Source organism: Mobula birostris, chromosome 15 (assembly GCF_030028105.1).
Source record: "Mobula birostris isolate sMobBir1 chromosome 15, sMobBir1.hap1, whole genome shotgun sequence".
Taxonomy (NCBI): domain Eukaryota; kingdom Metazoa; phylum Chordata; class Chondrichthyes; order Myliobatiformes; family Myliobatidae; genus Mobula; species Mobula birostris.
Genome location: NC_092384.1, coordinates 28,054,670 through 28,069,500, shown reverse-complemented (window position 1 = coordinate 28,069,500; position 14,831 = coordinate 28,054,670). Strand labels below are relative to the sequence as shown.

The following is a 14,831-nucleotide window of genomic DNA, read 5'->3' as shown; positions in this document are numbered from 1 at the left end:
TTATTTCTTGCAAATCTTAATAGTATACGTACTCACTGGGAAATTCATTGGTGCTGCTCCGACACCACTAGCACTGTAGAGAAAAGCTATACATGAACAAATATGATTTCTACTGTTTTCTCAGTGAAGGAATGATGCCAGCACAAGCAAGGCTGAGGACTTTTGGGTTTTTAGCATTTTCAAAATAGGTTCTTCGTGAGACATTTTAAATAAGTTAAAGTGCAGAGAATGAAACTTTACAACAAATTAATCCATTGGTAACTGGCAGCAATTTCACTTTCAAACACAAAATTTGATTCTGAAACAATATTACGGAGGTTTATACACTACGTTAAAAGAGAGTATTGCCTTATATTTTATCTACTTTGCTTCTGTTTAAAATTGCTGAGACATATTTTCAGTGGCTCTGAACTCCAAATAATAATACTGAGATATTCACACACCCAACACAGTCTAACCTTCAACACTGATATTATTATTGTTTACAAGAATACATTATTCCTAAAAAGCAGTACTTTAAAAGTCAAAAATTATTCATGGTAACCCACACCATGAATATCCTGGGGTCACCAAAGACCAAATACTTAACTAAACGATTTGGTTAGTAATAGGGATCAGGACCATAATATTCTGCAACAAGTGCCTGATCCCTTGACTCCCCCAACCTTTTCTACCTCTTGAAAGATACAAATTAGGAAGGTTATGGAACATTTTTACGAGGATAGAAAGGTACAGCTCCAACAACACTCAACAGGCAAGATCACAAAGAAACCAGCAGAATTCCTTTGACCAGCACTCCACTTCTTTGCCTAAATACCTCCTATTAGTAGCACACTGTGGCTACTTTCTGTGTGCATAGTAGATTTCTCAAGACTTTTAGTATTACCTGCCTACAATCTAAAAGAACAAAGTCAGCATTTAGATAAAAACACCATCATCTCAAAGATTCCTCTAAATCACAAAACATCCAGATATATCATTGTTGCTGAAGCAAAAATGTGGTAATAACTGCAGCATTTGAATTTTTAAAAATAATTTACCCTGTATATGTTTTCACATGTGATGGCTCTGCTGGTACTTGCTCGAAGGAAAGCAATACAAATTCCAGTCAAACCAGCATGTTTCCCATCAGTAAGAAATAGCTTCTTCACTTTGCAACTTGTAAATCCTAGCATGGGACCACATGGCTCAAAAGCAACTACATCATAACAGAAAATAATAATTGAAAACTTTGTCATAAATCCTCATTAAAATAAGTTTAATATGGGTGACTTGTACTTCATGGTTATTAGAACGCATAATGCAGTTATTTTGGTAAAATTTGCATATTGAATTAAATTACAAACTATTGTCAAGACATCAATAATTTGAACTAAAAGTTGAGTCATTGTTCAGAAGAAAACGGTTTTGTTTCTTTTTGCTATTACCACCTCATCAAAATCATTCTTTCTGAATCAAAACAGAAAATGCTGGAAACACCCAATAGGCCAGGCAGTATCTATGAAGCGGGGTTAATGCTTCAAGCAATGCCTTTCACCATCCGAGAAAAGTTGGAAGTGCAACAAGTTTTAAGTTGCAGAGAAAAAGTAAGAAATTTAAGATAAATGGTCAGGTCCATGATGGAGTGGAGACCAGGAGACGGAATGATGCAGATAGTGGTGGTTCTTCTTGAGTAAAGGCATGTATCAAGTATGAATAGGAGGAGATAAATGAAATCTGAAATAACAGAAAAATAGAAAATAAATCCTGGAAATATGAGAAAATAGATTAAAATGGTTCATTATTGGAAATCGTTAAACTTGACTTGAGCCTGGAAGGCTGTCTTGCATCAAGTTGAGAGATGGGATGTTTTTCCTTGAGCTTTATTAGTGGGCAAAGTCAAAGAGGTCAAAATGGAAAATTAAAGTGACAGGAAACTGGAAGCTCAGGTCAGCACTACAACTCAACAAAGGTGTTCCAGCAGGAAGTCATCCAATCTAGAGTTGTTTTGCTCAGTATAGGAGCCAACATACCAGATGCATTTCCTTGAGGGAAATAAATGCAATGACTTGAAAGAAGTAAACCTCTACATCATTTGAATTAGTAAAATGATTTATTATTGTCACATGTACCGGGGCACAGTGAAAAACTTGTCTTGTATACAGTTCAATTCATTACAGCACTGAATTGAGGTAGTACAAGGTAAAATGATAACAGCGCAAAATGAAGTGTTACAGCGAAAGTGCAAAGCAGGAAGACAATAAGGTGCAAGATCATGATGACATAGATTGTGATGTCAAGATTCTACCTTATCAGACCTGTTTAATAGTCTTATAACAGTGACATAGAAGCTATTCTTGAGCCTGTTGGTGTGTGTTTGTGGATTTTTGTATCTTCAGTCCTATGGCTTTACTGCCATCCTTCAGCTGGTACCACCATTCCGACGTTCAATCTTACTTGGTTTTCACTCCAATACAGACATTCCATTTTAATCTACCCACCCCCCCCCCCCATCCATCTTCTACTCTGTATATACCAGTTTCCTTTCCAATCTTTTCTAGTTCTGATATAAGATAATGACATTGACACTAATTCTCCATCTGATGATGCTACCTGAACTGCTGCTTCTAGTATTGCTTGCTAAATTTACAGATTTCCTGTACATGCAGTTTTTCAAACTTTCTCCAAATCTTTCAACTTATCTTCATGACATGAAATATTCATCAGATCTTTAGTCGTCATGAAAAAGAAATGTGGAATAATTCTGATGTTTGCAACTGAAATAGTTGCAGGTGGTCGATGGCAGTGAATGAGAATAGATTAGCAGACAGTCTGAAAGGGAACCCAAAAGCCTTTCATAATATACAAGTAGAGAAAGGGTACTCAAAGAATAGTGCTTGATTAAGAATCAAAGAAAAGAACTTCTTGCATGGTAGGGAACATCAATGACATACTAAATGAGTAATCTTCACTAAAATAAAGGACACTGCAAATCACATGGAAAATAAAAATGAAAAAAAAAACATATGTATATTTAGAAGGTTGGCAATGCTTACCGAGAAAGATCACTAATTCTGAATGGGATGATAGAGGTCATTCAGGGAAGGAAGTGTGATCATCTCAGAAGCTCTGGCCACAACCTTTCAATGTTTCTTTGAAATGGGAGGGATGCCAGAGGACATGTTCAGAACAAGGGGGAGTGATAAATCTGCTGACTACAGAATGGTTGAACAACAATGGTGGTGTTCATACTTGGAAAGAATAATTGGGGACAAATATAATTGTCATAGAGTCATATGGTATGGAAACAAGCCCTTCAACCCAAATGGTCCATACTAACCAAGATGCCCCATTCAAACTATTCTCATTTGCCCTATAATCTTCTGAAGTATTAATAAATGTAAGCCAACATGGAATGCTCTATCCAAATTATATTTAGTTAAGATGAATGATTAGTTCAGTAATGGACAAAAATAATGATGATAGTGTGATTAAAAATGGGTATAAGGACTTCTGAAAGATACTTTTATAAACTATGTACATAATAAATTTGTTTGATCTATTAAACCCCATGAGATTAAAATAGCAACAAGTGTATAACTGACACAAGTACAGATTGAGAGTAGTAGTAAGTGATCAGGAGAAAATGTGGAGTATGACGTGATATCTCTCCCCCAGTTGAACATAACTTGTAAATGCAATCTAGCCAATTCACAGACTAGTCAATCATTGCTCAGCTTTTATTATTTTTTATTTATTTAGAGATAAAGCAGGGAACAGACCTTTCCAGCCCAACGAGCCGCATCACCCAGAAACCCACCTATTTAACACTAGCCTAATCACAAGACATTTGACAATGACCAATTAACCTGCAAACCAGTGTGTCTTTGACTGTGCGAGGAAACCAGAGCACCCAGAGAAAAAACCCACACACTCAAGGGGAGAACGCACAAAGTCCATTATGGTGAAATCGAAAGTCATCAACTCCCACCATGCAAGGACTGCTTAACAAAACATGCACAGCGAGCCAACTACCAGGCTGGAATATGCAGAAGGTGTTTAGAGAAGGATCCACAAGTGCTAAGCCCTGTTGGCAGAGGATAAAAGATGGAGAGAGAAGAGGAAGCTGAACAGTTGGTGGTGCACTGGATGGAAGGCCAGCCAGCACCCGATGTTGTCCTGGATCTACTGGCCTGTAACTGTCCAAAAAAATTTTCACTCCTAAGATGTATGTGTGTTGCAAATGACCTCAAGTGTACTGACACGTGTAGACTGGCAGATTGTGAGAACCAGGCATCTACCTCAGAGAGTGTGGAAAGTTCAGATGAAGATGTGGAAGACTTGGAAAATTATTATGATTATTAAGCACAATTAATCATAATTATGAAAATTATTATGATTATGATAAAGCTACCACTGGTGCAATGCTATCACATATTTTCTAACTCTAGAGATGTATACCTTACCAAAAATCACTATGAGCATTATTCCCCTCAGATGGTACCAACCAGCCCTACTGGCTTATGGACTATTACAGGAAGCGCTGGAATTGAACTCCAAACTCTGGAATGCACCAAGCTATAATAGCGTAGTGTTTAATGTTAAGAAGACTAAACTCTCCATTTCAAATAAATGGAAGACATTAGGGTTTTGTTTCTGCATTTCTTTGGCAGCCCTTTACCCAGTAAGGATTGCTGGATTACTCAGTGTGTAGTACTGCAGACTTTCGGAAGAATGCTAAGGTCATGGAGAGTAAAACATAGGTTCAGAAACATGCTCAAAACTGAATATCCCAACAAACTTCTGGATAACGTCCCATCTTAAGAATACTCATATTTTAAAGTTCTCATCATTGGTTTCAAAAGTCTTCTCAACCCTCTCTCCTTCCATAGCCTAGATTCTTCCCCATCTTTGTAACCTATACCCCTCCAATGGGATGAGAATGTAGGTGGCATGTCAGACAGGTTTCCAAATGACATTTAAGTTGTTGGTACAGTGGTCAGTGAAAAAGGTTATCTATATTATATTCTGGGAAGTGAAACCAGTCAATAGCATAGCCCTGGAGAGTGCTGTAGAACAGAAAGATCCATAAATTTTTGAGATTAGTCACACAGATAGGCAGGGTGATGAAAAAGGAGCTTGGCAAACCAGTCTTCATCAGTGAGAGCACTGCATACAAGAGATGGAGCATCATGTTACAACTGTACAAGACATTGGTGAGACAGCGCTTGGGTTATCGGGTGCAGTACTGGTTGCCTAGATATAGAAAGGACGCCATTAGGCTGGAAAGGATGCAGAAAGGTCTATTTTCTCTCAAAAGTGTCGGTAGCTGGGGGATCCTCTTATAGAACTTTATAAAATCATGAAGAACACAGATACAGTAAAGTGAATAGCCACAGTCTTTCTCCCAGAGAAGGGGAGTCTAAAATTCAAGACCACAGATTTAAGGTGAGAGGGGAAAGAAGAGAGACAAGGGGCAAGTTTATGGAATGAGTTGAAGAGGGAGTGGAAGACATAAGTATAGTTACAACATTTCAAAGATATTTAGACATGGGAAAGTGCAAAAGGCCGAACACAGGCAAATGGGACTAACTCTGGTAGGCACCTTGCTCAGCATGGACAAGTTGAGCCAAAGAGCCTGTTTCCATGCTATGTAACACTACTCTAATTCTAGTCTTTTGATTCAAGTATGCCCATCATCCTTTCACTGCCAAGATGTTACGATGATGAATTCCATCCCTAATGCTCTCTATTTTTCTCTTCATTTTTGATGTTTCTTACTTCTCTTTGAACAAGCTTTTGACCATCTGTGGAGAGAGGGTGGTGCCTTTGATTAAGCTATCTTGCTTTACTGAGACAGCAAGAAGTATAGTCGAGAGTTCATTGAAGGGAAACTGGTTTCTGGTATGTGCTGAGCTATGTCCACAAGAATCTGCAGTTTCTTGCAGTCACAGGCAGTGTAGTTGTCATACCAAGCCATTATGCGTCCAGACAGGATGCTTTCTATGGTGCATTGATAAAAATTCGAAAGGGTCAACAAGTTCACGGTGAGTTTCTTTAGCCTCCAAAGGAAGTAGAGGTGCTGCTGAGCTTTCTTGGCTGTGGTATCTATGTGGCTGCACCAGGACAGGCTAATAGTGATGCTCACTTCGAGGAACTTGAAGTTCTCAATTCGTTCAACTTCAGCACTGTTCATATACAAAGAATCATGGGCATTGCTCCCCTTCCTGAAGCCAATAATCATCTCTTTTGTTTTTCTGGCATTGAGGGAAAGGTTGTTGTCATGACACCAGTTTGAGGTTTCCACCTGCTTTAACAAGACCCTACTAGCCTGGTACTTAAGAAAAGTGAGTACTCTCCAGTGGATCTAACACCTACTATCATTAAGTATTTTGAGGGACTGGCTGTAGCATGCATTTCTTCATTTAGAATGTTGTGAAATTTCAGAATTTTCTTCCAGAGTTAATAATTCAAAGTGCAACCGGATAGATGACACATGGGATAGAGGATTATCGGAACAGAGAGGTTCAACCTGCACACATGGAGGGCAAATTTTGAATTGGACTGGTCAGGTTACAAGGCTTGCTACTAACTACTTAAAATGTGTTAAGAATAAGAAACTAGGAACTGAGAATACTGTTTGATCATCTTGTAAAATAATGATTATAATTAAGACTATTGTTATTCAGTTATTTCAGTCATCTGTAGATACAAGATTGAAATATACACAGCAAGCTAAATTAAGTACAACCTGGTTGTGGATTATCCACTTCTTGGTAGAAGAACAAAAGACTTTGTCTGCCATCAACAATGAAAAAATTATCAATCTGTTCCAGCTGGAAAAGAATATTAATTTTATCATTATCATTATTTTTGGAATTAATGATACACCACTAGATGCTTTAACAGATACTTCATAAGAAGCTACAAGAATCTTATATCATATCTGTAAGTTCTAAGATAGAGAGCAAAATCTGACTTTGGTTTTGGAATAAAGTTAAATCAGAGTGAAATACTTCAGTTTGTTCAAATTCATCAAAATATTCCATTGTCAATATTTTCAAAATTCATTTGCTCATAATTTAACAGCTCAGCTTAGTCCAAAAGTGTTGAAGCTAATGTTATGAGTGTCAGATTGTGGCTTGGATCACTTGTGGCATTGTTCTACTTGTTGACCAACTTATACATCATGACCTGCCAGTAATAAGTTAGATTTCATTGGCTTTTTATCTTAATATAGTGCTTCTGCCAAATGCCTGCTATTCTGCAGCACTGCACCTTACATAATTTTATAACATAAATCTGTCTAAATAGTATTTGCGAAGAGAAGATGAGCTGTACTTACTTGAGCTCCTTCCAATATTGCATCTTCAATATCAGACCTCTCCAGAGGGACACAGGTTGACACCACATCAAAAATATATTCATGTCTGGGGTCCAGTTGCAGCTGCTTAGCTTCATGGTCCTCTCTTAGTTTGTGCTGTAATACAATATAAAACAAGAGGCACACTTGCCGCACACTATTGTGCTGGAAATATAGGTTACCGCCCTTGTTACCATAGAGAAATCTCTCAGCTGGGGACAGCCCTGCACCTAAACCAAAGGAAGGGGTAGAAAGAAGCTTCCTCTGGCAATTACTCTGCCCATATCTGCAAGAAACTGCAGACAGCTATTGACACGGCCCAGCACATCATACCAGTTCCCCTCCATGGGCCCTGTCTTTACTTCTCACTGCCTCAGTAAAGCAGCCAGCAAAATCAAAGACCCTACTCATCCCAATCATTCTCTCTTCTCCCCTATCGCCATCAGGCAGAAGATACAAAGCCTTGAAGCACATACCATCAGGCTCAAGAACAGCTTCTATCCCACTGTTATAAGACTATTGAATGGTGTCTTAACAAAATGGACTCTTGACCTCCCATTTTACTTTGTTACGACCTTGCTGCTACATTTACCTGCACTGCATTTCACCTGTAGCTGTTACACTTTATTCTGCATTTCATTACTGTTTTACTTTGTACTGCCTTAATGCACCGAGTAATGAATGAACAGAATGCAAGACAAGCTTTCCACTATTAAAGCCGATTAAAACATCAAGGAAAATTGAGACATCAAAGCGATTGCGGAAGGCAAGCAAGAATTCAGCACCAACTGCTTTCCTCTGATTGCTGGCGAGAAGGATTCTGTAAGCGGCCTATAGCTGTGTGGCTCACTGTGGCAGGTGGGTAGGCCTCTGCCTCATGTGGTGACCCTTGCTTTAGATAATTGTCGGTGATATCAGAGGATGGTATCATGGCTCTGCAGTTACAGATTGCCGTTCCTTTTCTGATTTGTTGTATGAGGTGAGGTTGTTTGGGGGTTGATGTTCTGTTGCGTTCTGTTAGTTATTTTTGTGTGGGGAGGGGTTGTTTGGGGAAGGTTGAAGTTCTTGTTCTGTTCTGTGTGAAGGGAGGGGTTTTGGGGGTTGATGATTGGGAGGCCATTCTTTTTTGTGCAGGGGGTAGGTTTGATGTCTCTCTCTGAACAACTTTCATGTTCTTTCTTTGATTCGTGGTTATCTGGAGGACAAATTTCAGAGTTGTATATGGATACATGCTTTGATGATAAATGAATCTTTGAATCTTTTGAACTTTGTATCTTGGTACACATGACAATAATAAACCAGTTCCAATCTAAGGGGATGTAATGGGGAGAATGTAAGATCCAAGCAGCCTGTCAGCACATAGAGCATATACCACGGTCAGGTCAGGCAGCACTTGTAGAGAAAGACCCAAGAGACTTGGTCAGAACTGATGAGGATTAGTTTGTCACTTACAAACACAACAGATTTATTAAGCAGGTTACATCCAACAAAAGGAAGAAGCAATTAGAAAAATGAGAGTCATAATCTATCCATTAAAACGTCAGAGACCCATACTCCAAATAATTGGGGCCTCCTTTGTCATGGTCCGGTCCGTGAACTCCGCTTTCCAGTTCATGTTCCAGTCCGTGGACTCAGGACTCCAGGTCTTCCAGCTGTCCCTTGTTTTGGTTGGATTAATCATAGGCAACTGATTCCCATCTTGGGGCTTGGAATATAAGTGCTCTTGGGGTCGAGTGTGGGTTTCTGGTTTGTCTTGTCAAGATTCTCTGGGAGTAATCTGCCAGTGGAAGGCTACAGCGGCCACTTGCCATTTTAGGCCACGTTGGGGAACCATCCCCTCATGAAGCCTTGCTGTCCGTAGTCGGAGCTGTCTTTGTGGTATGGATTCAGCTGTTTCCCGGGCCAGCTGAGTGGCCATCAGCCACTCCAAGCTAGGTAGGTATCCGGCTGTTTCCGTAGCCAGCCAAGGTCGCTGGCCATAACTGCGACTCAGAGCAACCCTGATGCAGAAATGGAACTGTCTGTCATTCTTCAGTGTTTGTCTCTTCTTATCCTTGCCTCCGTGGGGTAAGTCAGGCCGTTCTGCCGTTGCCCTGCGAGGGGATCTGTCTTGTCTTGTCCTCACCTCTGTGGGGTAAGTCAGGCCATTCTGCCATTGCCCTGCGAGGAGATCTGTCTTGTCTTGTCCTCACCTCCGTGGGGTAAGTCAGGCCGTTCTGCCATTGCCCTGTGGGGGGACCTGTCTTGTCTTGTCTTGTCTTTGCCTCTGTTGGGTAAGTCCGGCCGTTCTGCCGTTACCTGATGGATGGACCTGCCCCACCTTGGTGTGAAGATTAAGTTGAGTCCCAGCTTGTCTAAGTACAAGTCCTAGCTCTTTGTCTATGCACTGTCCTGTCTCATGTTGGTGTCATGTTAAAGAAGAGTCCCAGCTTTTTGAAGGATAAGTCCCAGCTCCATGTTGATGTACAGTTCCCAGTCTGTCTCCAAGCTCAAGCCTCAAGACCCCAGCCTGTCTCCACGCTCAAGCCTCAAGACCCCAGCCTATCTCCGAGCTCAAGCCTCTAAGACCCCAGACTGTCTCCAAGCTCAAACCTCAAGACCCCAGACTGTCTCCAGGCTCAAGCCTCAAGACCTCAGCCTGTCTCCAAGCTCAAGCCTCTAGACCCCAGCCTCTAGCCTCAAGACCAAGGCCCCAGCCTGCAGCCCCTAGCCTCTAGACCCCAGCGACGTCTTGTCCTGTAGTCATGTCATGTCCTTGCCTGGTTCTGGGGCCCGAGCCCGAGGCAAGACCCAGGTTCTAGGTCCTTGTCCAGTCTCTGGCTTGGAGCCCAAGCCCAGGTTCCTAGTGCATAGTTCCTTGTCCAGGTTCCTTGTCTTGTCCATGTCCTAGCCCAAGTCTGCGTTCTTGTCCCAGTTCCTTGTCCAGGTTCCTTGTCTTGTCCATGTCCTAGCCCAAGTCTGCGTTCTTGTCCCTGCTCCTTGTCTGTATCCTGTCACATCCCTACTCTAGTCAAGTCCTGTTCCTTGTACTTCAGTGTCTGTGTCTTGCATTTGGGTCCGTTCCCAACGCCCCCATTATGACAACCTTTCTTCTTGTTCTGTCCTGTTAACTGTAGTTCCTCATGCCAGCCTTGTTCTTTTTTTGTTTTTCTTCCTTTTTTTCTTCTCTCTCTCTCCCTCCCTCCCCTCCTCCTCCCTCCCTCCCTCCATCCCCCCCTCTCTCTCTCTCTCTCTCTCTCACTCCCCTTTGGTAAAGTTTTTCCTTCTCTAATTTTACATTGCAACTAAATTTCTCGAGGCTTCCTCTCAGTTTGATGAAACAATTTACAATTTATTATTACCCCTCTGAGGTTTAGAAAGAATATAGAACAAATGCTGATGGTTTCCCACAGTTTCTATTTTTGATTTTAAATGATATCAAAATACTATGACACATCAGAAACATTTTAAAATAGTCATAAATTTAAAACATTTTACCATTTGCCTAGGATAACTCTTACAATAAAGAGTAGCAGAATCAAATCAAAAGCAGAGTTCAATTATTAATATAATTACTGCAACGTATTTGACTTCTAGATGATTTTAATTGTAGCTCTTTATATTAGACATGTTTGCAAATTTAATTACTTGTGTATTCATCATAAAACATTTATATAGATTGAGTAATTATTGTTTTATTTTAGATGAATTCTTGTGTACTTCTGTTCCCTGGTCACTGACTTTTGCAATTATTTATTGCTTTGTTATTTATCTCCCTTATTTTGCCTTTTAAGCTCTATTTTCTCATATATTCTCATTTCCTCCAAGCTTTTCCAGGTTTCCCTCATTCCTATCAGCAGGTTTTCCTGCTGTTACCTGATCTCCCTGCTCCTCCCATTTCCCCACTTTTACCAAATCCTACAATTTTCCAGCTCCCAGATGGTTACCTGCTTCTCCTTTGTTGCCATCAGGTATGCAAGAAACGGATGACACGCTGTTTCAGCAGGAAGCCGCAGATCCTTATAAATATTGGGTAGTTGGAGCTCCACACAAAACCAAGATTATGACAGAACTAGTGTATTGCTGAGGTCTTTGCAGTCCTTTCCAATTGACATCATCTTCATTTCAGAATAATAATTCTCATTTTAATGCACATTACTTTTAATTTTATATCAAACAGCATGCATGGATCTGGAAACCTCAGATATTTGGGTCTTCTGAACTTGGTTCAGTTTTCCCCTTCATTAAAATTTAGTGCCAGTATACATTATCAAAGTAATTCAACGCAAAAGAGCCAGTCATGTGACCCACAGCAACTAAGTCATCTGAGAAGCTGCCATTGAATTTGGTCTGCAAAAACACAAAAGTCTATGTATTGTGGTACTTACAATGAAAATACTCATACAACAGAACTGTTTGAATTATCATCCATAGACATAAGGAATATACTTTAAATTATAAGCCTATTAAGAAAAATTAGTTAGATCAAAATAGGCTTTCTTTTCATTGAATACAAAATGAATAAGCCTTAAGCTCTGCATAAATAGCAACAGAGAAACATATAATTAATTCATAGACCACTCAGAGGCGAAGAAAGCTAGGTTCTGTTTCCAGCTGTTGTTTAAAATGGCTATTTCTTTTGCTAGTAACTTCATCATTTTATATTAAAAATTTGTATCAATTTGACCAGCAAAGGACTATCTTAAACACAGAGATAATGCAAACGTTGGAAATCCTGAGCAATACACATAAAATGCTGGAGAAACTCAGTAAGATAGGCAGCATCTATGGAATAAACAGTCGATGTTTTGGGCCAAGGCCCTTCATCAGTTCTGGAAAAGAAGGAGCAGAGTAAGAAGGTGGGGGGAGAAGAAGTGTTAGCTGGCAGGAGAAAGGTGAAACCATATGAGGAGGAAGGCGGGTGGGTGGGGAAGGGGGATGAAATATTAAGTTGGCAGGTGATGTGGAAGAGATAAAGGGCAGAAGAAGAAGGAAACTGATAGGAGAGAACAGTGAACCCGGGATGAAAGGAAAAGAGGAGGGGCGCCAGAGGAAGGTGATGGGAAGAGAAGAGGTGAGAGGGGAACTAGACTGGGGAATGGAAAATGAGAGAAGAGGGAGGGAGAAGAAATTACCATAAGTTAGAGAAATCAATGTTCATTCCATCAGGCTGGATGGAAGCTACCAAGATGGAATTTGAGGCATTGCTCCTCCAACCTGAGCGCGGCCTCATCAAGCAATAGAGAAAGCATATTGACTTGACATGTCAGAATGGGAACGGGAAGTCAAAATGAAGTGTGTGGCCACTGGGAAATCCCACCTTTTGCAGCAGGGTGGGAAAAGGTTCTTGACAAAGCAGTTCCCCACTCTACGTCATCTCCCACTGATGTAGAGAAGGCCACACCGGGAAAACAGGATACAGCAGATGACGTTGATAGAAGGAATGTCTTTAAACAGCCATGCACAGACTTTTGCTTTGACTTTGACTTTGCCTTGGTGCAGGGCATTTAACATGATTTCACAATAAAACCTGCTGCATAGAATTCTCTCAAATAAATAAGCCTTATGGCTAGAAACTTGTAACTACTTCTCCATATGATAGCTCTCTATGAGGCATTGCCTCTGTCCATCTTAAATCATTTATCCAGGTTTATATTCATCCCTATCACACTAACTTTAAGCTTAAAACAATGTGGAAATGACAACATCTTCATATGGGATCTGTGTGGAGCACCTGGACAACTGTGAAACATACATCAGGCTACTGCTTATCAATTACAGTTCAGCATTCAACAATATCATCCCTTGAACTAAGCACCAAACTTCAAAACCTGGGCCTCTGTACCTCCTTCTGCCAAATTTATCAGGAGACCACAGTCAGTGCAAATCAATAATAACATCTCTTTCTCATTGACAATCAACATAGGTGTGCTTCAAGATCCAAGGTTCAATATTGCTTAATTGCTTGTGTCATTTCCAGTACACAAGTGTAACAGAAAACAAAATAACTGTTACTCTGGATCCGATGCAGTATATAAAAACACACTAAGATAAAGAACACAATAATAAAAAGACACAATAAAATATAAATACATAAGGCACCTTATATACTCACCAACTGCATCTACGTGTGGTATGACAATTGTCCCATATCAGATCACAAAGCACTCCAGCATGTGGTGAAAACTGCTCAGCAGATTATCGGCACCCAATTGCCCACCATTGATAACATCTACTATAAACGCTGCCTGGGCAGGGTGAAAAGCATTATCAAGGATGCATCCCACCCTAACCATGGCCTTTACACTCTCCTCCCATCCGGTAGGCGCTACAGGAGCCTCCGCTCCCGCATCAGCAGGCACAGGAAGAGCTTCTTCCCTGAGGCTGTGACCCTGCTGAACCTCACATCACAGTGCTAAGCAGTATTGCATCCATATTGTACTGTCTCAGTACTTTTATATTTGTGTGCTGTAGCACTTACTTTTTATTCACAGTTATTTTGTAAATAACACTTCTTTGCATTTCTGGTCAGATGCTAACTGCATTTCATTGGCTTTGTATCTGTACTCGGCACAATGACAATAAAGTTGAATCTAATCTAATCTACATAGATTGATTATATAAACATTATATGATACTAGGTGCAGGACTGTCTGTACATAACTGACAGGAAATGATAAAGTAGTGGTGGTGGGGGTGTGGAGGGGTGTGTTAGTGGGTGGAGGTTTTGATCAGCCTTACTGCTTGGGAAAAGTAACTGTTCTTGGTGGTCCTGGCATGGATGCTATGTAGCCTCCTCCCTGATGGGAATGGGGCAAACAGTCCATGAGCAGGGTGAGTAGGATCCTTCATGATATTGTGGCCTTTGTCTGGCACCTTTCTGTATATATGTCCTGATGGCAGGTAAGCTGGGGCCGGTGATGCGCTGGACAGTTCTGACTACCCGTTGTGAAGTTTTCCTGTCTGCAGCAGTGCAGCTTCTGTACCATGCAGTGATGCAGCATATTAGGATGATCTCTACTGCACATCTATAGAAGATCGTGACTATTATTGTGCATAGTCCAGCTCTCTTCAGCTTTCTCAGAAAGGCATTGGTGAGTTTTGCTGATTGAGTGGGATGCCAAAGATGCATGCACAGTCCACTGTTATACTCTCCCTACACTTATGACTGTGAGGCTATGCACAGTTCAAATACTGTCAATAAATTCGCAATAAGTACACTGTTGTTGGCTGAATCTCACATGGAGGCAAGGAAGCAAACACTGGAGAGATAGATCAGCTGGTTGAGAGGTGATGCACTCAATGTCAGCAAGACGAACAAATTTATTGTGGACATGGAAGGAAAAGTCGGAAGAACACACACCAATCCACATTGAAGGATCAGTGGTAGAGAGTGTGAGCAGCTTCAAATTCCTGGCATCAATACCTCAGACCCTACATGTTGATGCAATCACCAAGCCTCCTCCTTTACTCTCTGTATACCCATAACTGTGTCACCACCCACAGCTCC

The 14,831-nt window shown here is 40.7% G+C and overlaps 1 protein-coding gene across 1 annotated transcript in view; it reads right to left on the bottom strand.

The window, feature by feature from the left end:
• The window catches only part of LOC140210475 (dynein axonemal heavy chain 5-like), a 202,452-nt gene extending 191,163 nt beyond the window's left edge, over window positions 1–11,289 (bottom strand). The window contains exons 1-4 of the mRNA XM_072279452.1: window positions 11,269–11,289; window positions 7,325–7,459; window positions 6,731–6,815; window positions 1,041–1,198 (exon numbers count right to left, since the gene is read on the bottom strand). Of these exons, the coding sequence (XP_072135553.1) occupies window positions 1,041–1,198; window positions 6,731–6,815; window positions 7,325–7,459; window positions 11,269–11,289 (399 nt within the window). The remainder of the gene's footprint in view (window positions 1–1,040; window positions 1,199–6,730; window positions 6,816–7,324; window positions 7,460–11,268) is intronic.
• Window positions 11,290–14,831: the final 3,542 nt, after the last annotated feature.